Here is a 27,266-nt window from a genome sequence, read left to right as displayed (position 1 = left end):
GAAAATCTCCTATCTCCTACCCCCTCCCCTTACTCCCAACCAACCCACTTCCTGTCCCTGGCATTCCCCTACACTGAGTCATAGAGCCTTCACAGGACCAAGGGCCTTTCCTCCCATTGATGACTGACTAGGCCATCCTCTGCTACATATGCAGCTAGAGTTATGAGTCCCACCATGTGTACTCTTTGATTGGTGATTTAGTCCCTGGGAGCTCTGGAGGTACTGGTTAGTTCATATTGTTGTTCCTCCTATGGGGCTGCTAACCCCTTCAACTCCTTAAATCCTTTCTCTAGCTCCTTCATTGGGGACCCTGTGCTCAGTCCAATGTTAGGCTGCGAGGATCCCCCTCTGTATTTGTCAGGTACTGACGGAGCCTCTCCAGAGACAGCTATAACAGGCTTCTGTCAGTATGATCAGTATAATCAATCTCTATTAGTCTGCCTCAAGCCCTCTTCCATCTAGCATGGGGCTGGCTGAGAGGGCAAGAGGACTGTCTTGATCTGCCCTGCTTTCATCCAGCCAGATGTTGTCATCCTTTCTTTTTTTTCTATTTTCCATCCACAGAACTCAACTCCTCAAATGAATCTGCAGGCATCTTCCACATCAGCCAGAGTTCACAGATTCAATGCTTCTGCAGCTGGCTGAAGAGATGGACAGTCAACTAGAACTACTGATGTCATGTTAGCTTCATCATGTAAACAGGACACCATCTTTGATAAGGCAATTTATGTTGGACACTTGCAAAAGCCATTTATTACTATTCATCTCTGACACAGCCACTACACATTTCTACGATTATGATTCAGTATTTAGTTAACTCTTTTGCAGACAAAGCAAAGTTACTGCCACTGCAGAACTGATGGATGTGTTATAGTCTTAGCAGAACCGATGGATCCTCTTTCTCCTTAAAACAACAAACCGTCTAAATGCTGAAACATACCTCAGGACCACATGAAGTCTGCTTTAGCTAGAGAAATCAAGATTACAACTGTCAATTTCATTCTCTTCTTCAGATGCCAAGATGAGCAATCACAGCCGTCCCACACCAGGGTACTGTGGCCAGGTGAGTTCATTTTCTTACCTTTTATGGTGGTATGGATTCATTATGATTAAAGTGGCCCATCTAACTTGAACTAACCATCTCATTAATCTACAAAGAACGAGAAACATGTGGCATGAACTTTTACTATATTTAGAAGCAGAAAAGGGGAAGAAGAAGGCTAGGACTCAGCTAAGACAGCAAGGACATGAGTCTTCGCCCTTCAGGGAATCCTAGGCAGCTGTGGAGATAGAATGTGAATGGCATGTGCCAGCTGTCTGGGGCAGCCCCCACTGAGTGACCACTGTCATTACAGCAGATGGAAAATGAATGGAAATTCTCCAAAGCAGAAGCAACTAATCTATGACTAGTCAGGTCTCATGAGGGAGACTTCATCTACAGAGAACAGGTAGCCATGATGACAAATGAGTATGGAGCCCCTGAAGACGCCTCACAGTACAGTGACCTACTTTTATGTCTCGTACTTAGTCTATCTAAGCTAGTACCCTTGACCAGTTGGTTCCCCCTTTGTTTTATTATTAGACAGTCTGGTTGTATAGCTCCAGCTGGCCTTGAATTCAAATCCACTACCTTCCTCAGCTTCTCTAGGGCTGGGACAGGGTGTGTGCCATGCTGGCTACCAGCTGCCCTTCCTGAGGCTTACACAGTTACTTAAGGCTCAGTACCAGCACCAGTGTTGGTAAGAATGGCTAATTGGAATGCAGTTTGGCTACAAATATGACCCCTGATTTCAAGACAAAACTGAAATGGCATGTCAGGCTCACACTCAAGTCAGGAGCCAAGTTCTGAGAAGTGAATGCCCATGTGCTCCCCGTGGTCAGCAGCAGAGCCCAGCAGTGGCTGCTCCACAGCCAGGCTGTGCTGGGGCTCTGTATCCACCCAGTCCTCATTTTAACAAGCAGGTTTCTGTAATTTAGATTAAAAAAAAAAACTCCTCCTCCCATCAAGTTTCTAAACTCTAAAAGAATGTTATATTTTTTTAAAGAAATGGTTTCTTTTATCCAACAGGCAGCAATGTAGTTCCTCCAGGTTCTGCTTCACAACCAGACATTAAGAGAGATAAATCTTTAATAAAAGTTTATAAAAACAAAAGCAAAACAAGAAACATGTCTAAAGAATGAAACCTACAATGACAGGCATCTTGTTCTTCACAAATTGGTAATTTTAACAACCCAGTCTATGTGACTGTTGGTTTAATGCAGTAACCGTGCTAACCAGACTGAAGTGAGGGCTAAGTGACTCATCTGTGTCCTTTGGTGAAAACAAGAGCATGCTCTCATGACTAAGCACAGGGAATAGATTCCCATTCCTGGTTCCACTACAGATCTGGTTCATCCAAGTGCACGAAGCACGGAGTCCTGCCGCACCAAGGCATCAGGCAAAGGTGACGGAGGGTCCACTGGGCTGCCACACGCTCTCGTCGTACAAATCTTCTGGAAGTTCTTCTTCGTCTCCATCGGGAAAGTAGGTGGGGAACGGCAGGCTCTTACAGAAATCCTTGTATGCTGGCAGCGTAGAGTCTTTGATCTGAGAGAATAAGGAAAAAACTCTCACTCCTATGTGCTAGTAATGTTGGTCTGTAAAGGGACCACTGACAAAGAGTCTCTGCTTACACGTCTGAACATGAATGCAGCCACTCCACACAGAGGCGAGAACGGGCTCTCCTGCTGTATATCTTTGTATTCTAGGAATTTTGATTGTTTTTCCTCAATTGAATCAGCTAGCCCCTGAGAATAAAGCCACTGATGACCACTGTGTGCTTTACTGTGACTTGTAAGTATGTATTTAACTGTCCAATAGGATGGATATTTTAAAATTACATCTCAAATATCTCTTACATGCATATTTATTTTTCAAATATAAAGGTATAAATTGTATACAAAGTAACCACAATGACCACGGAACAACTGTCCCATCCGCTTTTACTGTCTGCCCGGTTTGTCACTTTGTTTTCTATACTTAGAATACAATTTTGGAGGTTGAAGCTTAAAAACATGGAATTTACTCTATTTCTGTTAGTTTTAAGTCTATCAACACAAAAAAGGGAAATATCGCTTTTATTAAAGAAAGTGCTTATATTTGGCAAGGAACAGTCTAACTGAGAAGTTAAAGACAGAATGACATTCAGCAAAAACAAGAGAAAGAAACCCACAAGTGTTTACAGAAGCTCTGAGAACATTTTATGGCCTGAACACTTTCAGATTATGTCTGGACTCACAGCAGATGTCCCTTAGCAGAAGTGCTGACAAGATCCAAGACGCTGTACTTTAGTTTTGGATAATATTATTGGGATCCTCAAAGCTTCTGTAGACATTCAGAGAGAAAAATATACTTATATACACAATAAAATACAGCAGATTCATTTTAACAATGAGAAATAAATAATTTAGTCAAAATTAGTCAGCAGCTGTTAGGAACAACTAAGTATATAAAAAGAGTTCTATTTTTATTGCCCCTCATTACAATTGATTTGGGAAGTGAGCAGGACGCTGCCCAGAAGGGAACCATTACATTCAGTTTTTTCCAATACCCAACCTTAGGCTCAGCTTTAATTAGGAAAACACCCTATAAGAAAACTGTGTGCTAATTTGATAAAAAAACTGTCACAAAGGATGCAAGCAGTGCCTTCTCATTGTGCTTACACTTTTATGTATCCACCGTACCTGAGGGTTCTGGTATCAAAGCTACTGATGCTGTTTCCAGTATAAATGAACATATCTAATGCAGTATACAGTTTAAACTGTGATCTCTATTTGTTTCTGCTGGAGCATCAGCAACAGGCTCACCTTAGCTATGAGCCCACTCACACAGCAGATCCTCAGAAGCACCCAGGCTTTACCTCAGTCTATCTGGTCTACATGTTAGTTTTATTTCCCTTTTCCCTTCCTCTTTAGTTCTGACAAGGACAGCAGGTGTTTGGGGAGGCAGGTGTGACTGAGCTGCAGGTGAGTGAGACCCTGGCCTCCACTTCAGCACTTCTTGTTCGTTTCCCAAATTTCTGGAAAGAGAGGAAGGACACTGGGCAATGGTTCCCCTCCCTGAGGCCTTCTGCCCCATAGACTGTGGACTCATGGCTCCAGTGGGCAGCTCATTATTTCCAGAGCGTCTTTTGTTTTTACTAAGATGCTACTACAAAGAAAGCCGGGTAGGGAGCATGTGGCAGCACAAGACACTTCTTTAGAGCTACAGAACAGAGCGAGTGGCGAGAATTGATGGAAAAGTCCCAGAACGACAAGGAGGAGAACTGTACATGCATTTAGCAGACAGCCGTACGTACCTTTACTAAGCAGTTTTTATGTCCAGGCACGGAGCCATTGACATAGATTATGTTGTGCTTGGTGTTCACTCTCCACACCTGCAACAAGAAGCGAACCACTTACGAGAGACGAAGGCACCAGGAACGAGGGGACAGTGAGACGGAAACACTCTCCAGTCAACCACACCAGCACGGAAGGCCAAGCAGAGGCTGGAAGCTTTCAGCTCTGAGTTAGTGACTTGTAAGGAAGGGCATTCCTTCGCCTCACCTCCTGAGTGTGGCAGTTGACCACTCCCTCAGCTCCATGGAGTCGTCTGACTGAGAAAGAGCTGCAGTAGCTCTAGTGTGGTTACTATTACTTTTCTACACTAGCCACTGGGAATCCCTAACTCACTGAATCTATCTAAATTAAGCAGGCTAAGCAGACTGCCTTTAAAAACATCTTAACAAGGAGCAAAACAAACACACAACTAGAAAGTAATAGTCAAAAATGAAATAAAATAAAATAAAAACAGTAAGAAAATAAATGCCACACAGAACAGCGTGACAAGCAGATGGACCTTACTGAGGTAAAATAGAAATGGTGGGAAACAGACGTCAATTTATCTGTTAATTGACTTCAGGGTTGACTGACCAGGTTGAGGAGACTGAGCTGGTATGCCTGTGAGGGAGTCTTGGTGCAGACTTTTACTCAGTCAGTGACACCCATTCTATCAGGGCCCCAGAGTAAAGGAAAGCTGCTGAGAGTCTGTCCTGGAAATCTGTCCCAGCCACCTCAGCTCCAGTCTCGCTGCACCTTGGACCCAGTGCCCATCTGTGCTTGGGCTTCAGTCTTCCGACTTCTGCTCCAGCCTGAGAACTGCCATCACTGGGCTTCCTGGCTGATGCTTTGGAGTGAGTCAGGGCCCTAGCCTAGAGGCAGCCCACAGTGGGTTTCTCAGCATCCATATAACAACCAGAAGGGAACCCTAGAACTATCCTTTCATGGATCCATCAGACTGTCCACTCAGTCACACATTCACCCACTCAGCCAGAGTGTGCCCCCCTGCCAGAACCCTGATATAAAAAAATATATACAGAATCTATACATAAAATGTATGAATAAAAATGGAAAAACCACACACCATCAGTGACCATTTCCGGGTGTTGTTGCTATGGTAGCTTATTTTGTTCTTTCTATGCTTTGAACTATATACATATAAACACGTTTGTTGTTTTAGTGAAAGTATAAGCATATAGAAGCCCAGTACAGTCAACTCATTTCATTCTTTTGAATGACTCTAATTCCACATCTACAACTTAATCCCACACCCTATACTTTTAACAGTTAAAAAGCACCCTTGTTCAGGACAAACACACACACACACACACACACACACACACACACACACACACACACACACAGTGCACACTCTGGCCTTTGCATGTAAACTTACATTAGCACTTTACAGACTTACTTTCAGTCCGTACACAGTCCTGCTTTGGTTTCCCATTCGCCCCGGCATTTTAGTTCCAGGCCAGACTCTGGCAATATCCTGAATAACAAAAGACAAAGTTCACATTTACAGTAACTCTGATTCCAAGGACGTATAAAGCACAGTGGTCGCCTCTACTGCTAGCACTCTCTCTTGATAGCTAATCTGCAATCTGACTTGAAAGTGGATGTAAGTCCAGCTTCTCTCAAGCGTCCACCATTTGATCTGTACCCACTGACAATGCTGGTGGAACTCATCATCTGTGACAGTCACCAGACAGCAGGATACCATCACTCTGTCTACAGGGATTAGCCAGCTGGCGGAAAGGACATTCCGTTTTGTTCTCTTTGGGGCATAAGTTGTTATTGCTTGTTCCTGAGAGAAGGCTATATAGCTCAGGCTGGCCTTGAACTCTTGATTCTCTTGCCTCGGCTTCTGTACTCCATGACTTTTCAGCTGTAAGCCACAACTGTCTCAGATCTGCTAAATGGAAGCTCCTTAAGCAGGCTTCTGTGTCTCCTTCCCATGTCTGCCATGTCTAAGCACTTCCTGGTTTTCCCGTATAGGGCATTTTGGGATCACTGTGTCCTTCCAGTGCTGGAGTTTTAAATATGCCAACACTGAAGGGCTTCCTGTCTGTGGGGTGGGATGCTTAGACCACACCCTGCACTCTAGGCATACCCACTGTACTGGAGCACTTCTGTAGGTCACTGCAGCAGGCAAAGTGAAAAAACGGACGGACAGACAGACGACATAGGATTCGAGGCTCACTCTAACCCACCCTTCTACATCATAACATCCTTCTCTAATGGAGGAACATGGTTCTTGGCTTCCATCACCAATATACATATTTTTTTCTGCTCAATCCTACAATTCACAGAAAATTATTTATGAATTGTTGCCACCAGTGCAAAAAGCAAATCTAAACATAACACTTGTATGTGTTTGCTGTGTATGATTTTCCTTACTTGTGTATTGTGTCGTGCCTGTACACATGTGGTGTAACATTCCTTGGGGCTGGAGCCACGGGCACTTGCTGGACACCTGCATTATTCCTTGGGTGCTGTATTCTGAACTCCGGCCTCATTGCTGCTCGGCAATCCCTCAACTGCTCCAGCCCAAAGAGTACATGTTTACATTTACACTCACGGATATAACCAGGCAGCTATGTTAAAATACCTGACTCAGTTACTCTTCCCCTCTTCAGTGTGGCTTCGATTCAGCTGAAATACTCAAGCTCATTTCCTAATTATATTTCATGTTGCAGTTACTCCCCTCAAACATGAACAAAATGTTTTTATTTTGAAATTGTAAACCATTAGCAAGGCTCCAGGAGTAAACACTACAGTATAGACAGAGCATCTTCCATTCGAGCCTGCTCACCATCACCTGGAGGTAGGCAGTCTCACTGCATCTTCCCTCCCTTCTACCAGCAAGGATGGACCACACCCACACCCCGAGTCTGCTGCAAGTCACCATGTTTCCTAGAGGTCTCACCCATTTTTCTTCTAAGAAAATGTTTTTTTAAATAGAGATATCAGTTTAACCTACCCAAACCTCTGTGGGCATCCATGTTTGCTATTACAAGTAACAAGGCAGGAGCACCTCGTGCCTTGTCCTGGGGAGATCACACTTAGGGCAAATCCAGAAGCAGCTCTGTGGCGTGGAAGGAAACACCTGCAGTTTTCCCAAGGTCCTGCTGCCCCCTTCATCAGGACTGCATGCTTCCAGGCACCCATCATGGATTTTGACCCTATTTCCTGGCACCCTTGTGAGCAGACCTCTCTTCAGCTCTCAGGAGACTGTGACAAAAATTCAGCAACTTGGAACACAATCTGGTAGGTGAGGACTTAGTACCTGAGGGAAGTTGTGATGTGTTTTATTGAGAGAAGAACAGTGTGTGACCTCACCAGCCACCAGAGGCTTTCTCACTGCAGTCCTGTTCATTCCTGCTATCTCGATGACTGTCCCCTTTACTATACGCTATCCTTGATGATCTGAAGCAAGTGTTTCCTTTAGAGCAAAACTAGTGTGTGAGGTGGCAGCCACCTTCAGTTGCTGTAATAATTTAGATGGGACACCAGGGAAGGCAGGTACTCATGCACTAGAAAAATGGGTGAGGCCAGGCCCACAGAAGACTGACAGCTACCAGGTCCCCCAAGGCTAAGGCAAGCAGAGTCCTGCAAGATCTGGGCTACCCTGGGCTATAGAACGAGCCCCAGCCCAACTCCCACCTTCTTCAGTGAGCTCCACTATTTATACTCACCCCAGTTGAGATGGCACCAGGTCTCCTGTGGGTCTTTGTTTGACCATGAGAAGCAGGTTGGCCTTTAAATCCCCATCTTTTCATGACGCCCTGAAAACCTTTACCAATACTGGGGAGAAAAGTTAGAATTTACATAATGAATGGAGTATAAAATATTTCTGACTCTACTTTTTGACAGCACTTTGGAGTTCTAACAAGACTTCTTATCTAAATAACCAGAAAAGGCCATACCAGCCAAACTGCAAATGAACGTTTCTTTATGTGTCTTGGTTTGTACCTCCCGCTGGAACCTAGCTCTGTATAAAATGTTATGTCAAGACTGTAAGACAACAGCAAGCTAGGTTTGGGGAATTTACCTATGAAGTTCACCCTCATAATATCGTGATGACAGCAAAGCTCTGGAAGCTTCAGTCTCATAACAAACGTGGCCAGCAGCCATTAGGACGGGCCCTAGAGACCCCTCCCCAGTGCTTAGGCTGTGCTCAACCCTCTTCCCACCCAGGAGCCTGGGACTGACTGGGTTCAATGAATACGATATGCTAAGAGATGAAATAAGATGCTTATAAGAGACCCTCCTCTGGTACTCTCTTTTCTTGCTTCCTAAGCCCTACAAGCAGCAGTTTTCAGTATATGAGCATTCCTAAAGAGCACAAAGTAACAAGGTTGGTCCCAGCCAACAGCCCTGCTGCTGCCACAACTCTGCTAGCAAGCTTGGAGGCGACTCTTCTCTGGTCAGGATTCAGTATGACTGTGGCCTGGGAGAGACCCTCAGCCAGATGCAGTCAGGCAAGTGTGCTCAACTTCTAACCATGGACACTGAGGTTGCAACCGTGTGAGGGCAACGAGTCAGAAAGCAACAGCCAGTGCACAGATCAGAACACTGAATAAATAAACCTCTAGATGCTGGGCACATAGCTTTAGATGGCACCAGATGGATCCTGACCTGTGTTGAACAGGAAGCTAGTGAAAAATCAAAAGTAGAAAAAGACAGTTTCTTAACAACTTAAATATTATTTTTTAGATGAATATACTTTATTACAGAGTCTGGTAGCTAGAAAAACAAGCTAACACCACCAAGTTTAAACATTACTAAAGGCTATCTGGAATGTCAAGTGCATCCCTCCAAATGGTCCTGTGCAAGACCAGGGTACTTGTAGATCTACTACAGACATCATCTATGTGTGCTTAAGGTGCAGATTTTCTTCACTTTTCACTAGACAATAGCAACATAATTTAATGTAATGTTATGTAGTTATGATTAGACGCGCAATGTCCATCAATTATAGCACAGCATGAAAACCACACTGTTCCTCCCAGAACCTTGCTATGTGCTTATTAAGAAAGAATTATCAGACAGGATGGACTGACAAAAGCCCTTGAATAACAGTTTTAGATAAATCAAGGACTTAACATAAAAACAACTCTAAGTTATATAAAGAACCCCTCAGGCGTGTACTCTAAACCACACACTGACTTGTTAGTGAGTTAACTGTAGCATGCACCTCTTTCTGTCAGCATATACTTTCTCATTCCTCAATAACTAAGAAAAAAAAAATTCCTATCACAATAGGAACATATATTCAATGGAAAAATTATTGCATAATCCTACAGAGAGCTGAACACCAAAAGGAAGCTATAAGAATCAAATACTGAAACTATGCTTCAGAAATTATTAATATTTACGCTTAACAATGAATTTTAGGGCATACTTGCAAAGTAATGTAAAAAGCTTAGCAATTTAAAAATGAAGAGAAATAAGTGAAGAGTAATTTGGAAGTCTTTCATCATTTAGCAAGTAGTACCTAAGAGCAGAAGGGAGGGACCAGCAGTGCCATCTTGAAGCAACATGCTTTAAAAGTACCACCTTCGCACACTGGCTGCCTTCTGTAGAAGTTCACTACTGCCTTCTGAGTTCTCAAACTGATTATCTGCCTTAAAAAGTCAGCGTGAGTGCATGCACCAGAAAAACCGCAAGCAGGTAAATTACAGAAGATAATTGAGCTCATTTCAGAGTAAATGATTACAAGATGAAAGCGGTACCCTGAACGTGCTAATTATGTGTCAGCTAATTGCAGATTGTTTTTCAGTCTGGGTCTGGAACCCTTCATGAGCCCCACTGTGTACATCGGGAACCTCTTCAGTAAATAACCTCTAAACAAAAGGCGAAAACACAAGAGACACCACAATTATGGGCTTAATTCAGGATGTGGAGGCAGGGTGCACCTGCTGCTCACGGGGAGGCACAGGTAGCCAGTGTCTCACTTCTCCCAGCTGCTAGCCAACTGGAGAACAAAAGTGAACCAGGAGCCCTCGAGGGGTGAACTAATCTTCGCTTAGCTTAGTGCTTAGAAGCGTAAGTCATAGAAGCATAAGAAAGTCACAGAAAACTACACCAACGCAGACGTCTAGTTCATCCCCCTTCATCCCCTTCACTGTGGGGCTTTGCTTGCCTGCTTGTTTGTCTGAGACAGGCGGCTGCCCTGGCTGGCCTACAGCGTACTGTCTCACAGGCTGGCTTAGAACTCATGCAATCCTCCTGCCTCCCACAGGACTGGCTTTGCAGGTGTGCCCCACTCTTCCTAGCTACCCAGTATAGCTTAACCAATGGCTGCAGAAAGAAATCAAGTGAATATTCAAGCCAGGGAGAATGCAACTTTAGACATTCCAACATCAGTAAGGCTTATCTGAAAACGAGGACAGCAAAAATGAATTCATTTGATGCTTAGACTGTTGAAAGGTCTCGCTAACTTAGAAGGCCTCTGCCGCTGTTCCTTGGCCCATGTTCTATGGGCTGCATACAGGGCAGAGATCATGCCTTCTCTCTGCCTTCTCTCTTAATGTCCGTGGCCCAGCTTAAAGAAGTGAGCCTAACACCCATCACTGCCACTGCCATGCTGTGGGGAAAAAGGAAAAGGGAAAGAAAGGTTTAGAGCAGTGGTTTTCACCTTGTGAGTCCTGACCCCTGGGGGGGGGGGGTGTCACACAAACCTTCCATAGGGATCACATATCAGATATCCTGCACATCAAATATTTACATTATGATTCATACCAGTAGCAAAATTACAGTCATGAAGCAGAGAGAAAATAATTTTATGGTGAGTGTCCCCACAACATGAGGAGCTATATTAAAGGATCCCAGCATTAGGGAGGTGGAGAGCCACTGCCCTAAAGGCTTGCATTAGTAACTATAAACCCTTCTGGAAGGCAACGCATAATTTACTATTTCCCAACCCATTCCATTAGTCTCTAGAGGTCACTAGATTTTCATCTCCTTGTCATATCATGATGAAAGCCCAAATATTGACAACATACATAGTTTTAAAACAAATCATCAGATATTTCTTTACACTGTATGGCAAGGACAAACATGTCTGAGGTGAGGAGAGACGATAAAGCTGCTCAGAACGGTCTCTGCCCAGTCCTCTTAGGACACCTCTACAATCCCGCCCCCGGGTCCTGTCCTTTCCACTGGCTTCAATGACATCTATCTTTTTCTTCCTTCTCTTTTCTCATCAAACTAACCATAAACCTTTACAATCTATTTTCTTCTTCAATTAGTCTCTGGGAACTTTTCTGAGATTAATCTAATCCAAAAAATGTGAACGGATTTTAGTAAAATAATTTTTATTACAAAATCATTGCACATACTGAAGAACAGGCTGTAAGGAAGCCGGAGCATCCACCACTGGCCACCAACTCCAGGCCTGCCCTGCCTCATCTTGTTTCTCTTGCTCTGCAGCTCCAATAGGGTGCCAAAAAGCCATCTCCACTATGAATATCGCAGTACAGAAAGCTAAGGTCACTTTTAAACTATAAACCACAATATAGTTACCATAGTCTTTAAAAAGTGAATGACTCCTTAGTATCAATATGCAGCCAATGTTCAGAGGCCCATGCCCTCCTTTCACATGGCTTTCCTCTGTCCCTCTCTGGAGTCTCCCTACCTCTCTGCCACCAACGTTCACTTTGTCATTTCCTTAATCTTTGAGACACCCTTCCTCACTAATGCTTCATGTACAGGCACTCTGAGCACCTGCTCCTGCTTCTCTTCTAAGTACTGCTTAAGTCAGAGTGGCATGTTAGCATGCTCCGAGCACCTGCTTTTGTGAGTAGTTTTACTGGGGCATAGAAATGCGCATTCAGGCTGGGCAGTGGTGGTGCATGCCTTTAGTCCTTTAATCCCAGCATTTGGGAGACAGAAATAGATGAATTTGTGAGCTCAAGGCCAGCCTTGTTAACAGAGTAAGTTCCAGGAGAGCCAGGACTACACAGAGAAACCCAGAAGTCATCTTTTGGGGCTGGAGAGATAGCTCGATGGTAAGAGCACCAGCTGCTCTTCCAAAAAACCTGGGTTCAATTCCCAGCACCCTCATGGTAGCTCATGCCTGCTTGTAATCCAGCTCCAAATGATTTGCTACCCTCACAGACATACATGCAGGCAAAACACCAAAACAATAAACCATTAAAATAAACTAATTTAAAAATTTAGCAGCAACTTTCATTTGCATGTTGACTATGTCTGTCTTAGAGCTACTGAGTCAAAAGATGTTCGATGTATTAGAAGTCTTAATGAGGTCATGCCTTCTACTCCTCTTTCACGGTATGTCTTCCTGAGGGCAAGACTTTCCTTTCAAACTCTAAACAGCAGGCAGCTGAGAACATGGTAAGAGCAGACAATAGTCCTCAGTGCCAGCCTCCGGCCAAGTGCTGGAAGCCCTTCTGCTAGAGGAAGGAAGAAGAGCTAAGGAGCTTGCCTCGGTCACAGAGCTGTCTGAGCAATGACTTTCAGCTGTGACCCTAGGTTACCGGTACTTCGTAATCCCCAGGCTTGTTGACCTTGGGTTTGGTTGCTTGGTAGATTTAATTTAGAAAAGCAATCATAGCCACTAAAATATGTTTAAACAATAAACCAAGATCCAACTCTAAAACACTTCCTCTCAAATTAGCCTTCATTTAGAAACAACCATCCACTTTAAGTATTATCTTTGAAATATTATCTCTTTATAATCTAACCTCTCCTAGTTTCACTAATTTACTGCTTCAAATAGAGTAAATGGAATTTTTAAAGGATTGGATATTTTTTGCAATTTTTATTAGGTATTTACTTCATTTACATTTTAAATGCTATCCTCAAAGTTCCCTATATCCCCCCCCCCCCCCGTTCTCCTACCCACCCACTCCCCCTTCTTGGCCCTGGCCTTCCCCTGTACTGGGGCATATAAAGTTTGCAAGACCAAGGGGCCTCTCTTCCCAGTGATGGCTGACTAGGCCATCTTCTGCTACATATGCAGCTAGAGACACGAGCTCTGGTGGTACTGGTTAGTTCATATTGTTGTTCCACCTACAGACCCCTTCAGCTCCTGGGGTACTTTCTCTAGCTCCTCCATTGGGGGCCCTGTGTTCCATCTGATAGCTGACTGTGAGCATCCACTTCTATGTTTGCCAGGCACTGGCATAGCCTCACAAGAGACAGCTATATCAGGGTCCTTTCAGCAAAATCTTGCTGGTGTATGCAATAGTGTCTGCGTTTGGTGGCTGATTATGGGATGGGTGGGGCAGTTTTTGGATGGAAAGGATTGGATTTTTAAAGGAGGACAAAATAGAGAAGTCTGTCCCCACATCAGTCATGGGAGAAAGAAAATGAAGGGACACAGATTCTATACCCAAAAGGTGGTATCTTTATTCATAGTTACTGGGGGAAACGATTCTCTCATAGGCTCCAAAGAGCTTAAATTCAAAACAGGAAGTGCCTTCCAAATGAGAAGCATCGAGGGACATACACTAAAGAACTTAAAGGGAAAATGAAAAACAAGCAAATACATGTGGGCTGTCCAGACACGCCACAGCCCAAGAAGTCATCGTAGGAAAAAGCCGAACAGCTAAGGAGCCAACACTGCACTCAGGAGTTCAAACCGAGGCCCATGTACGCAGCAATCAGCCTACATGCATTTAAACCCTAGGGGGACAGCAGTAACATGCTAACACAAGTTGCATGGTCCCTGCAAATACTCAACACAAAATTACGTGAAAGCCAATTCAAGCCGGTGTCCAGGAAGTCAGTCTACACAAAGACACAGACCAGCATACAGGGAGCTTCCACAGGGCAACCCACATCTTATACCTAAGTTAACTGAATGCCGTCCTGCACCCGTGCAGCGGCAAGGACCTCCTCAGTATGGTCTGCTTTCTTCTGGGCTGACCATCACTGCTTTAATCCTAAGGAACCCGTTCCCCTAGTCATCATTTGCTATTGATCCTGGAGACTGCCACATAACTTCAAATCATTGTTTTCTAGAAATAGAACCTTACAAAAACAAAATGAAACAAACCCCACCCTCACCTTTAGTCTCTATCCAAGAAGACTGGAATTACCAGAAGGGGGAATGCCAAAGACACTCCACAGATCAACAGTAGCATATGAGCTCAAAGCATCCTCTGAGCACAGGCTTGGAAAAACTAAGCTCTACACTAAGCCAGTCACTAGCCTGGCCACAAGCCATCTGCTGACCAAGGCATCTGACTGCCTGCCTTCTCAGAGCAGCCTGTATGTTCTGCAAGGTATGGAATGGAATTCACACAGCACTGTATATAAATTCACAGGATTAATGCATGGCATCTTAGGACTGGTAATAATTCATAAATTTAAAAGTAAAATAATCTGGTCTGTAACCCAGAGTCTTCACTTGCTAACAAAGCTCAGGAAAGCTGAAGAACAGTCTCTAAGCGACAACAGAGATTTTACCGGGGAGAACTAAAGGGACAGGTTGAGCATCTCCTAAAGACTCTCCTGACCACCAGTCTACCCCACTTCACTTCGACAGCGCTGGACGAAGAGGAAGGCAGCTAGCAGCTTTGGCAGTGGCCTGTGTCTGACAGGAGCTGGTCATGGTGCAGAATCCCAACTGCCCTCAGCTTCTTTGTAAGGAACCTAAGGTCACACCCATCAGGTTCTTGGGACGAAAACTGCTGTTTGGTCACCATCACAAAATAAATGCAAACAAACTCCCCTTTCCCAGAGTCCAGAGACACCTTTATTTGCTGAAGGCTCTTGGTGCTGCTATCTTTGTAGGCATTGTCATGTGACTGAGAAAACCAACCCAGAAGACTGAAGTCAGGATCCATGCTCTGAGAACAACACATAGCAACCGGGGCTTTAATTCTGGCTGTTCTAAGTTGTGTGAGTTCTATCAGCCAGCAAAATCCAGTTTGCAAGTGTCTTAGTCAGGGTTTCTATTCCTGCACAAACATCATGTCCAAGAAGCAAGTTGGGGAGGAAAGGGTTTATTCAGCTTACATTTCCACATTGCTGTTCATCACTGAAAGAAGTCAGGATTGGTACTCAAGCAGGTCAGGGAGCAGGAGCTGATGCAGAGGCCATGGAAGGATGTTCTTTACTGGCTTNCCTCCCCTGGCTTGCTCAGCCTGCTCTCTTATAGAATCCAAGACTACCAGCCCAGAGATGGTCCCACCCACAAGGGGCCTCTCCCCCTTTATCACTAATTGATCTACAGCTGGATCTCATGGAGGCATTTCCCCAACTAAAGCTCCTTTCTCTGTGATAACTCCAGCTGTGTCAACTTGACACAAAACTAGCCAGTACAACACACATCTACAAGGACTTAGGTACTCCACATTATGGAGCAGTAACTTCTCTAAGATCCGAAGAGCCCGTGGAGTCATAGAGACACTGCTACACCTCGGGGCGGAAGTGGTTAAAGTCCCCAGAATTCCAGTCCAGACTAAATGAACCACGGTCAGCATTCTGTCATGGCAGTTAAATGATCATCTCTACATTAGACCCTGGAATGTGCGAGGGTTTCCCTTCCCTGCAGAGACTCGCGACCTCACACTGAGTCCAGCATCATGCTCCTAAGGAGACCTGAGGTGTGGGATCTCCTTTAGATTCAGATCAAACAACTGCAAACATGTTTGACAGTTACACTAAGAGACACTTAAACACAACAAGCTCTTTTACAAATAGTATAAAATCTTACAACTCCCGGTGACTAGAAAGAACCTTGAACAAAACTCCAGTAGTCACTGGGGCCGCCCACCACCCTGCCTAGCTGTGTTTCACGATCAAGTCCTGGTCTTACAGCAGACCTGACTGGGAAAGCACTCAAGTCACGTGACCTTCCTCTGCGCCCCATTCTGGAGGCATACATCTCAGTTCATCTAATGTACACTCTTTATATGGAACCAGTCGTCAGTGACTTTATAGACAGGCTTACGAGAGCAGTCTGTATGAACTGACGCTGGGGACTGTACTTTCACCCACTGTCCTTTTCCATGGAGAAAAGCAAAGCAAAGGAGAACCACTGAGGACCTACGTTTTGGCTGTGACATCCACATACTGTCCAGGGCGAAAGTGAGCTGCATAAAGAGGGGTCCCTGTATGAAAAAGAACACAAGAAATCTATGTTATCTGTCAGCAACAGAAGGACTTCATCCACAGATACTTGGCTCAGATAGCTCCCAGCAGTGCTTTCAAATGCTCACAGATCTTCAGCAATTAGGAGCATCAGAGACACCCAAACTCTGAAGCATCTGCAAACAGGTTCTACTTAATGATGAGAAAGCCAAAGAACAAGGGGCTCCATCCAAGGCTCCTGGTGCTCCAGTGAGCCTCCAGACTACTCCTGTAGGCCAGCGCCTGCAGGAGCTGAGGTGGAGCTGGTCTAAATGAGTGAGTCTGTGGCAGTTACCGTCCCCTTGCTGGCAAGCAATGTTTAATGATTCCTGGTTGTTTCAGTGAATAGGTAGGCTGAATTAAAATATATTGTCCACTTACATAAGGGGAAAAGAAAGAACACAACAAGAGCTAAGATGATGGGCAGGGTTTGATGCTGTCTTCCATCATCCAGCAGACAAGGCCTGTACTAACCTGACTCAGTCTCCTCTGCTGGGTATGGATTATGGTGTATATATTCCTATGGCACTTGCTCATGTCAGGTTATTTCTGTTCCAGGCACAATACTGATAAAGTCTCTCTCACATAGCACAGGCTTAGGTCTTTGGGTTAGACAAAACCTGTCCTTATAGATACTCAACACTTGTAAGGCTCAACCCTGACCTCACCTCAAAAATTTGTTATCTTGGGTAAGAGTCAACACTATATCACCAATTAAGAGTCCTTAAAAAAAAAAAAAAAAAAGAGGGACTAATGTAGCTGAGAAAGAAATGGAAAGCAGGTTCTAGTTTGTTTAATTAGTATAAGGAGTGGGGTTCAGTGGAGTTTAAGAGAGTAGTTCCTTTAAGGTAAGATTAATCTAGGTTTTTAAAGGAAAGGGGATTTAAATAGGAACTTCATTCTATTTATGCCAAAATATCACATTCTATAAAATAAATACAAATGATTTGTCCATCAAAAATATTAACTAAAAAAAAAGAAAGAAAAAGAAAAATTAAGGGATACAGAGACTTCATTTTTGCAAGGCTGAACAACTCAAACTGCAATGTGGTCATCACTGACCCAGAAATTTAATATGGTTAGAACTACAGCAAAAAACATGGACTTGACTTTTATAACGATCCTAAACATGAAGAGAGGGCTTGGACAAATTAAATCTGCTAATATTAAAGTGGATACTTAACTTTTCTTCAGAACAAAGTATTTCAGAACAATTCCTTTATATTTAAAGTAGAATACTGTTATAAATCAGACCAGTAAATGATGCAAGACTTATACTAATTTTATAATTCAAAATTATTTTGCCTTCAAGTTAGAAATCTAAACTTAAAAAATTTCACTATCTTTTTGCTGCAACGTAAGTTCAAATACCATGGACCTCTCTTGAAGGCCAAACATCAAAATGTCACACTTTGTTAACCACAGGAATCAGTATAATCATATGCCAATCCTTAACTTGACGTTCCATGCACAGGAGAGAACTCTCCCAGAGCTATGTCTGCTGCTCTTTTTGAGGCTACATTTCTCTCTTCAGGGAGTGTAACTGTTCCTAGCAGAGTCCTAGCCTGCAACCATGAACACACTTTGGAGCATACTTGGAGACGACGCTCTTTATAAATGTGTCACTCCCCACATTTGCACTAGAGTTCCTCCCTCTCAGGGAAAACAAAGAGGATCCTACAGCTTCCCCACTTACCAGAGACAAAGACTGTTTGTTCCTAGTGATTAAATCAGATAGGTTTTATATTTAAAAATACGTGTTTGGGACTTTGTGTTTTGTTTAGCTTTACTGAAAGGGATGACATTAAACAAACCACATATTTGGTATTTTTACCTCCCTCCTCTCCCGACCTCAGATTACCTGGCTTAATTACAGCGTTATCTGTCACATGAAAGATTTTATGTATCTGTTTTGGTGGCAATCCAAGATCTCGGTAAAATTCCAATATAGAGTCAGGTTTCTAGAGGGAAGAGCAGCACATGTAATGCCTGAAACAGCACAAATGGCCTGAATGCAGAGCCCCAAATCAAGTTACAAACACATAGAAAAATAAAAAAATCAAAGCATACTTTTTTCCCTAATGAATCAACACCATCTAATTCCCACTGCTTAAGGGAGATGAGATTATACCTAAACTAATAATCCATGTAAGAGCAAATCACCTTGCTGCTGACATCCAACCGTATGCACAAATTTCAGCATGGCCGCCCTTGCCCTTGCTGGTTTGAAAACACACCCACACAGGCCTCAGGTCCTCTGTCTACACTAGTTTCCTTCTTCACAGGGTGTTTCCAATCGATTTTCAGATGAGCTGCTCTCTAACTCAGGCCTCCTGATTTACTGTCCAAAAACCATTTTGTCAGCCTATTTTTCTTATTCCTTAGACCATTTATTTACATCCATTGTGATATACATTACAGTCTTTTTTATTGCTAAATCATCTATACCTGCAGCTCAGTGGACTGTATCCTGAATGAAGTGAACATTGCTGCTCTGAGGGGGCTGTGCAGTGAACACTGCTGCTCTNCTGCTGCTCTGAGGGGGCTGTGCAGTGAACACTGCTGCTCTGAGGGGGCTGTGCAGTGAACACTGCTGCTCTAATGGGGCTGTGCAGTGAACACTTTCCTCTCAAGAAGCTATTGTTCCCTGTCTTCCCTCCAAAAGACAGATTCTATCACTCTTTGCCCTTCCCCTTCTTGCTTGCTGAAAACTCCTACACCCTTTCTCACCTTCCTTCACACTCACTTCTGCAAGAGAAAAGAGGCTTTCCATACAAATCGGCTCCTTGAAATTATTTTCTTGTGTTTCAAATTCAAATGTACTTGATTTAAGTTTTCAAATTTGCTTTCAACGTTCATATAGCTCAGTTGATTTATCAAGCACAATGTTATTTTGTTAAACATAATTATATTATGTTATAAGACTTTGAGTATTCCAAGAAACTTCTGAGAAGAAACCCTTATGTTTTGATACAAAATAGCTAAAATGAATATCACAGCCTACATTAACACTAGACTCCACCATAAAAAAGAATTAAGACAACATATATGTCTTAATTGCTTTTCAGTTTCACTAAAATTGAATAACTGTTTCAACTAAAATCACAATCTTCTAAAACTAGGTCTTAGCCATGGGCAAAGCCAATGCTCAGCAGAAGCTGACAGCAGAGGTGCTCCGGCAGTCTGCTCAGCCCTGCCCCCTTCCTTTCCAAACTTCCAAAGAAATGATTCAAAAAGGCAATTCAGAGGCTGACAGCTCTGTCACACGTGGGTAGCCCCGTCAGCCCCGTCCATGAAGCTGAGTCTCCTTCTGTAGAATTCCTCAGCAATTATCCTTCCTAATGCTCTGCTCCCAAGATGAATTGATTTAATCAACTTTTAGGGCCATTTAGTGTTCTTACAAAGAGACACTATGCGCCATGTCAGTTTTTATTTATAAGATACAAAAATAGCAAAAACCAAGTAGCCTACTTTTTTAGAGGTGAAAATTCCTTATAGATTAAAAAACAGTTCTAGCCTTATTATGAATAAAACTTTTAATCAACTTATTTTGAATGCTCAACTATTCAATATTTGATATTCATAGGTCTTGAAAAAAACAAAAAGCAAACTAAAAGATAAAAACAAACCCTCTATATTGTCAGTCTAATTGCAGTTCCCCTGAGGGCTAGACATGTAAGTGGCTGGTACATTTTTAGTTTGGAAAATTTCTTTTCTTTTTAAACAAAAACACTTTAATTATAAAGGATGAGTGCTTCCCACACTGGCAAAGTAACTTTTTCTTTTTCTTATTAGTACACATTAATGACACTGAGTAGTGGGTCTCACTGTGACAATCGCACACATTTTGATTATCTCCCTACACATCCTCTCTAACCCCCTTCTCTCTCTCTCTCTCACAGACCTTTGAGAAGGGAAAGCTCTTAAGGTTTATGTAGCTGAATGGTTAGCATCTACCACAGTGTAAGACAAAGCACGTGACCCTCCAGATCCCCACCGTGCTGCACACTCACCGCAGATAACACTGTAAGGTTACACGCAGGAGAGAGGAACAGCAATCTCAAATGTGAAAGTAGAATACTAACCTTTCTGAAAAAAATTATTAATAAGTACTATGCTATTTTGTAAATACTGTTCATGCTTGATCAATAACACATCTTCATCATTACCTAAAAGGGGCTATATTAAATTGTGCTCCCAAGCACATTTTAAGAGCTAAAGGATTCAGAACTGATATAAATTTCAGAACTCGAAAAGAATTTAGAGATCTCTAAATCATATCTTTACGAGTAAAAGAAGGATGCTGAAGAGGAGTGAATGGAGGAACCCAGGATCAGTTCTCCACCTATACACTGTGTCATCATCTCCTAGTTAGTTTTTAAAAATAATGTAAATTCATTTTTATATGTGTATGTCTTGCCTGCATGTATGTGCGTGCACCATGTACATGTCTAGTGCTTGCACAGGACTGAAGAGTGCATTAGGATGTCCAGGGACTGGAGTTACAGATGACTGTGAACCGCCCTGTAGTGCTGGGAACTGAACCTAGGTCTTCTGTAAGAGCAACTCGTGTTCTTAACCACTGGACCATCTCTCCAGCCCTGTTTTCTGCTATGTTTGAAGAATCACTTATTGATACATCTTTTAGAGTAGAATAAATTGTCCCAAATGATGGCTAATTTATAGATGTCAAGACTATAAGGTCATATATTTACAAAATTGATAATGGAAAAGGTATTAGTTGTATAAAGACAAAGAAGTGATTCCCACAAGCGTCCCTTTAACACCCACTATCCTTTTTGGTCTCCTGAGAACTGCTCAGGTTCTCCCCCAAACTGGGTGTTTCCAGTTCTGCAGCGTTTATGCTGATTTATGAACTACTTCATTCATCCCTCTTAGCAGCTTGAGGGTCCCCAGGGGGTTAGTATCCAGAAACATCACGTTTGTAAGGTCATGGAGTCTCTCCTGTGGTCAGTCAAGTCCTGCCCAGAACATCACTCCTCTGTCCCAGAGGCTGAGGTAATTACATGATTGCATGTGCTAATGAATGCAAAAGCCTTCACACCACGCTCCTGGCAAGTAGTAAACACTCAATAAGTTAACCATGGCAAGCACATCCATGCCATGGACCAATCTCCTCTGAGTGACACAATCCTTCCATGAGACTCAGGAGTAAATGAACCTCCCAGATTCCTCAGAGTAGAACCGCACTCATGAGGACTCACGAGTGGAAATAGCAGACAACTACAGCACCCTGGTTAGCCCAGCCGCCTGCAGAGCTGCCCACACCTCATGCAGAGTGTCCCAGGCTTGCTGACTCTTAGCTGTTACCCAGCCCGGGCTGAGCTGTCCATGCTCCCGTGTGCAACCCTCACACATACTGTTCCACGTGATCCCAGTATCTCACAGGTTCACAAGCTGGATTTTTGCTCAGCTTCTCTGCTCTGTTGTGGGTTCCCTATCTGAGGTGAGTTCATTCATGTCTCCATAGGAAAAGTCACACAAGAGCATGCAAGAAATATGTGCTACTTGTGACAGACAGTATGGTTACACCTTGATTTTTGCCCATGTTTATTTCATAAATGACAACAAAAAACTAAATTTGTTTGGAGATGAGTGGTGTGTTCATTCGCCCTTGAAGATATTTATTGGGGGCATTTTTCTAACAAGCTACACAGTCAGCATTCTGTTAACACTGCACTTAGGAAACAATGCTCTGTTAAAATAATCTGATGTGGGTTCATATGTATCCCAAACACAGAATTTTCCTTCTAAAATACATAACAATAATTTTTATCAACTTCTGGTTTTAATTGTAAAATTGAATTTTTTTCATAGAAGAAAAAAAAAGGGTAATACCTATGTTTTTCTATGCAGGAAAGCCCTATATCAAATGAAACCAAAATCAAACAAATGAACTCACGATGTACTGAGTATGTACGGCAGTCTAGGCAACTAGAGGAAGTCTGTTTAGTCCTTGTGATAAGTAAGCCCAACAGGAAGGCAGTAAATGCATTAACCTTCTCTTCACTACAGCTCAGTGAAGTCTGGCCAACCCAAAATCTCTGCTAGCCTGCTTCTCCCCAGACAGTTATCAGGGTAAGTGCCAGTTTGTGACTACAGAACATTCTGCAAACATGAACGCATGTAGAGCTGAATCTAATAGCATGTCGTATTTTAGGAATGAAAATATAGACTTACATAGAGGCGTGACACAGTTTTCCCGCCCACTGTCAGGGCTGCGGTTTTTCCATTATGGTCTTCCTTGGGAGTGTATTTTAACACATGACAGTCTTGTACCTGAAAACAAACACAAAACCTGAGCTTGTAACATGATCCACCAGCCATAGTGAGTGCCTAGGACAGTTAGGATTTCCAGAGTCACTAACTCATTATCCTTCTAACACCAGCTGCAATCTTAGAATACATAAACCGTGAAACTGTCAAATATAACACACACACAAAACCCTAAGTATACAGCAAAAATAACTACTTTTAAAGAAGAGTTATAATCCCAAGACTGTGCCTGCCTCTCCCTAATCTTCACTTCTCAAACTGTGACCCCAATCAGTGTGAACATCCCCTGGAAATACAGTACAGTGAACCCAGGTCCCAGTCCAGACTTTCAACCTCTGGCTAAGTAAGGAGAGCTGCCTTTCACTCAACACTGCATTTGCGAAGCTCACTTTTCTGCTATGTGTAACTCCATTCACTGCCTACAGACTGTATAAGTGTATACTTGTTCTCCACACTGATAAACTTTTAGGAATTCCAGTTCTAGGGTATTAAACATGATAGTGCCTGAGACAGTGCTGAAGAAGAACCATGGCATACACCTTCTGGGACTTCCCAGAAAACTCAGCGAGACAATGACTACAGGGTTCATAGGTTGAAACTTGACACACAGTAATAAATTGCTTCCTGTGCGGTTGTACCCGTCTGCCATTACTGATCCACACTCAGACCATAATAGTTCATGAAGGCTCTGTACCTTGTTAGCACTCTAAGCGTGCACAGCCTATATTTTAACCATCGTCACACCTCTGAGATTAGACCCAGGACACTGAGCTGTCCAGATGATCTAGAGTAATGGTCTAACTTCATCTGTGCTTTCCCTACAGTGAAAGCAGTTGACAGTTTTGAGACACTGTGCACTGTCACAAGGAGCTGACATTCGTCATCTCTTGTGGTCCTCACAGTAACCGTGTGCAGTGAGGCCTAACTTTTCCTCTTATAGAGAAGAGGCTAGAGCAAGCACTCAGGAACATAGCAAGTGGCAGAGCCAGGATTTATCCTCAGAGCCTGAGTCCTTAACCATCTCAGAATGACTTCTCTTGGTGAATAAAATGTGGTTTCCCCAGAGGAAGCAGAGTCCTCTCTGACTGTCAGTAAGAGGATCACAACCACAGTCAGGGCCTGAATGAACTACTGTGAACATGATGGACTTGAGATACTTTCTAAGAATGAATTAAGTGGATGATCTGTGAGGATCTATGCCACCCTACCCTGCCTAGGCATTACTCCAGGTATTCTGATCCCATTATGAGAAAACTGGTTTAGGCTACAATCAACTTTCCTGGAACTGTCAGGAACAAAGTTCTTTACTATTATCTGTTATGTTCTTCTTTACCACACTGTTTTCTGTCTGGGATACACATTTCAACCAATGCAGGTTATGTGCACAGATCTTGGCACACACATATCCCTTATGTGTTTGTTTTCTTTTTGTTGTTGTTGTTTTCTTTTTTGTTTGTTTGTTTTTTGTTTGTTTGTTTGTTTTCGAGACAGGGTTTCTCTGTGTAGCCCTGGCTGTCCTGGAACTCACTCTGTAGACCAGGCTGGCCTTGAACTCAGAAATCCACCTGCTTCTGCCTCCCAAGTGCTGGGATTAAAGGCGTGTGCCACCACGCCCGGCATGTGTTTGTTTTCTTACCTGCAGTAATGTGACTGCATGCTTTTGACCATCCTTGGTCCATAAAGGCATCATGCCTAGCTTCAGGGCGATGAGGCCAACTCTGAAAGAACCTGCCAACAAATATAATACATTCAAGACTACTTGCAGATGTAATTATCTTCAACTATATCAGGTAATAAATGTTTGTAAAATTAGCAAATGTAAGATAATTCTTAACATTTCAGTTTTAAAATAACAGTATTCATATAATAATAGTATTAATATATATATATATATATATATATATATATATATATATATATATATAATTCCATTATTATTCTTTTGTAGTTTTGGTTCCTGTCCAGCATTATCAATGAGAAAACATCTATTCCAATTCTAATGTATTAAATGGTATTATACTACATACATGCCACAAGTTCTCTTCTACTAAGCTGTCCTCTATAAAGAACTTTAGGGGCTGGCAATGTAGCTCAGTTGGCAGAGTGCCTGCCTTGCAAGGACAAGAACCCTAGTTTGATCGCATCTACTGTATAAGCCAGGTCTGAGTGTATATGCCTATATCTCAACACTCAGGAGTTAGAAGCTGGAAACTTGGGAACTCAAGCCAGGCTAGACTTGAACTTTTGTCACTAAACTATGCGAGTATCTCAATAACTCCAGAGAACACATGTTCATAGGAAAAGCCCCATCCTGCTTGGTCTAGCCACCAATGGGTTTAGTGTATTAAACTACATACATGTCACAGGACATGCTGATTCTGGACCTATGCTTGCCCAGATAGCACACAAGCATCCCAACTGAAAGTAGCTGTATTAACCCAGGACAGTTTACACTGGGCTTTCCAGCCTGTTCTTCCTGGTTTCTACCTTTCATCTTATATTCTTTGTATCTAAAGACAATCTATGCAGAATGCTTCTCCTTGCACCTACAAAACACCTTCCTGGGGTCTTTTACTTATTTGGAAACAAATTAGCTGGCAGACCAAAGCAGAATGAAACAAATGAAAATTCAAGATGTCATATGTATAAAGCAGTCAGCCTTTTCCCGCATCCAGCCATACTGTAACTAAGGGGTCACATCTCAAATGGCTACACATCACCTGGTTCCCAGGGATGTAAAGGCCACGGCTCATCTTTCAAGGGATTCAGTTTACTTGTCAGCTGGGTTTTATTTTCGTCGGAGACCAGTTGCTTAACAAACGAGAGGTTTTCTTCAGAAAGATGCTCATCCCACCAGGTGCTACTCTTGCTGTGGAGATTTCTAACAAAGAACAAGATGTTCTTTCTGGAAAAAACAAACAAACAAACAAATCGTTATTTCCATTTAATGTAGGGGAGGCAACAGTTAGATAATGCCCTCCCAGCCTTGGGGAATGGTATGGGTTGTCGATTTTCTCTAACACTTCTTATAATAACACGTGGGCTTCTGCTTTAACCAAGAATGGTTACCCTGAAGGCTAAATTTCTTCTTTCATCCACAATAAACAACCCTACCTAACTAATAATCAAGACATGAGAAGCTACTAACCCACGTGAATCTGTATTTGATAGTTTTCTAATGGAGTGGCAACTGAATTTTCTCTTACGTGTACCTTCTGCCTGCAGTGGCACCGCCAATGTCAGGAAACTACTAAATAAGCAGTTTTAAAAACTAAACTAAAAACCACAAAACACGACCCCTGTTCAGCAAATGCACTAAGAAGGAGCTTAGTGGGCTTGAGGCAAGGAAGGAAGTGTGTTTAACTTTTGCACACGGTGGGGGTGGGTCAGAACCTAAACAAACCTCTGTGCAGTCTACTTTGATTGCTAGTCAGGAAGTTCCAGCTTAGAATCGCAGGTGATTTTCTACTTATTAGCTGAGTGACTTTGGACAACCTATTTCCCTTTAGTTTCCGTTTTATCTTTTATCTGAAAAACTGTCACGACAGAGATCTGCTCTCCGGACACAAGGCCTAATAGGACACAATACAAACACAACGTCTAGTCCAGCACTCGCTGGTTGGAAGACATTCTTACTGCTGATAATGGTCGCAGCTAACGCCTAATTCCCTGAACATTAAAACAAACAAACAAAAAAACCCACTACGCCTTCAAGGCTTTAGATTGAAAGATGCTTCCATCTTCTATGCTGCCCCCTTGAACACATGGTCCCTGTCACTTCTAACCCTCTGCGCCAAGTCCCGGTTCAAGGACACAGTCCTGTGGCCGGCGCCCCCCGCCACCCCTTCTTGCCCTTACCCACCTACTCCTCCCTAAGCCGGGGCCAGCACCCAGGCCTCCGGCGCCACAGCCCAGCACCCGGGCGCCAGCCTGCGCCAGCAGCCTCCAACCCGGCATGGAAGTGGCTGGGCAGGGCTCGGCTCGCGACACCTCCCGAAGCGCCGCCGCCGCGGAGCTTTCAGAAAGTCCCCGACTCAAACCCCAGGAGTTCCTAGTAGCCCCGGGACAGCAGTCACGCCATGTGTCCGCCAATGCCCTCCGCGGAGGAAAAGCACAGCCGGGCCACTTCCGGTCCGTTTCTCAAAGCGGTCCGGGTAAAGACTCCATTCCTGTAACTATGGTTCCGTCCCCAAATGGCTCTATTTGGCAATGGATTAGACGGTTGACTCTAGCGGTGGCAAAGGACATTTGGGGCTTTAAACTTGAGAAGAACGAGACAAGGAAAGATGAAACTTTCTTTGGAAACTAAAGAAAGAGAAGTCACTTCCAATAATATCCACTGTGGGGAGACTCATTGTGCTAAGTAGCACTTTGGCAGTTTTATATTGGTTAATCCTAAGAACAGCCTTTTAGTTATTTCTATATTATAATTAAGGGAGCAAGTACTTAAAATGTACGTACATACCAAAAACAGATGGACAGAGTTAACACTGAAATAGGAC

At 43.2% G+C, this 27,266-nt stretch overlaps 1 protein-coding gene across 1 annotated transcript; it reads right to left on the bottom strand.

The window, feature by feature from the left end:
- Positions 1 to 737: 737 nt before the first annotated feature.
- Mrpl3 (mitochondrial ribosomal protein L3) lies at positions 738 to 26,869 on the bottom strand. Its single transcript, XM_029543678.1, has 10 exons — positions 26,627 to 26,869; positions 25,485 to 25,669; positions 24,401 to 24,492; positions 22,669 to 22,767; positions 18,329 to 18,428; positions 16,388 to 16,448; positions 8,058 to 8,166; positions 5,774 to 5,851; positions 4,338 to 4,415; positions 738 to 2,587 (listed from the first exon to the last, which is right to left on the bottom strand). The coding sequence occupies exons 1-10, from the start codon at positions 26,719 to 26,721 to the stop codon at positions 2,435 to 2,437; spliced, it is 1,050 nt and encodes a 349-aa protein (XP_029399538.1). The 5' UTR covers positions 26,722 to 26,869; the 3' UTR covers positions 738 to 2,434.
- Positions 26,870 to 27,266: the final 397 nt, after the last annotated feature.

The sequence above is a fragment of the Mus pahari genome, chromosome 10 (genome assembly GCF_900095145.1).
Source record: "Mus pahari chromosome 10, PAHARI_EIJ_v1.1, whole genome shotgun sequence".
NCBI classification, from domain to species: Eukaryota; Metazoa; Chordata; class Mammalia; order Rodentia; family Muridae; genus Mus; species Mus pahari.
This window is presented reverse-complemented; position numbering and strand designations above follow the sequence as displayed.

Coding starts and splice junctions, on each gene's coding strand:
- Mrpl3 (XM_029543678.1), bottom strand. CDS start 26,721: ATGCCGGGTTGGAGGCTGCTGGCGCAGGCTGGCGCCCGGGTGCTGGGC. Junction 22,768..24,400: donor ATGCAGTCACATTACTGCAG/GTAAGAAAACAA, acceptor GTTTGTTTTCAG/GTACAAGACTGTCATGTGTT. Junction 2,588..4,337: donor ATAAAAACTGCTTAGTAAAG/GTACGTACGGCT, acceptor TTATTCTCTCAG/ATCAAAGACTCTACGCTGCC.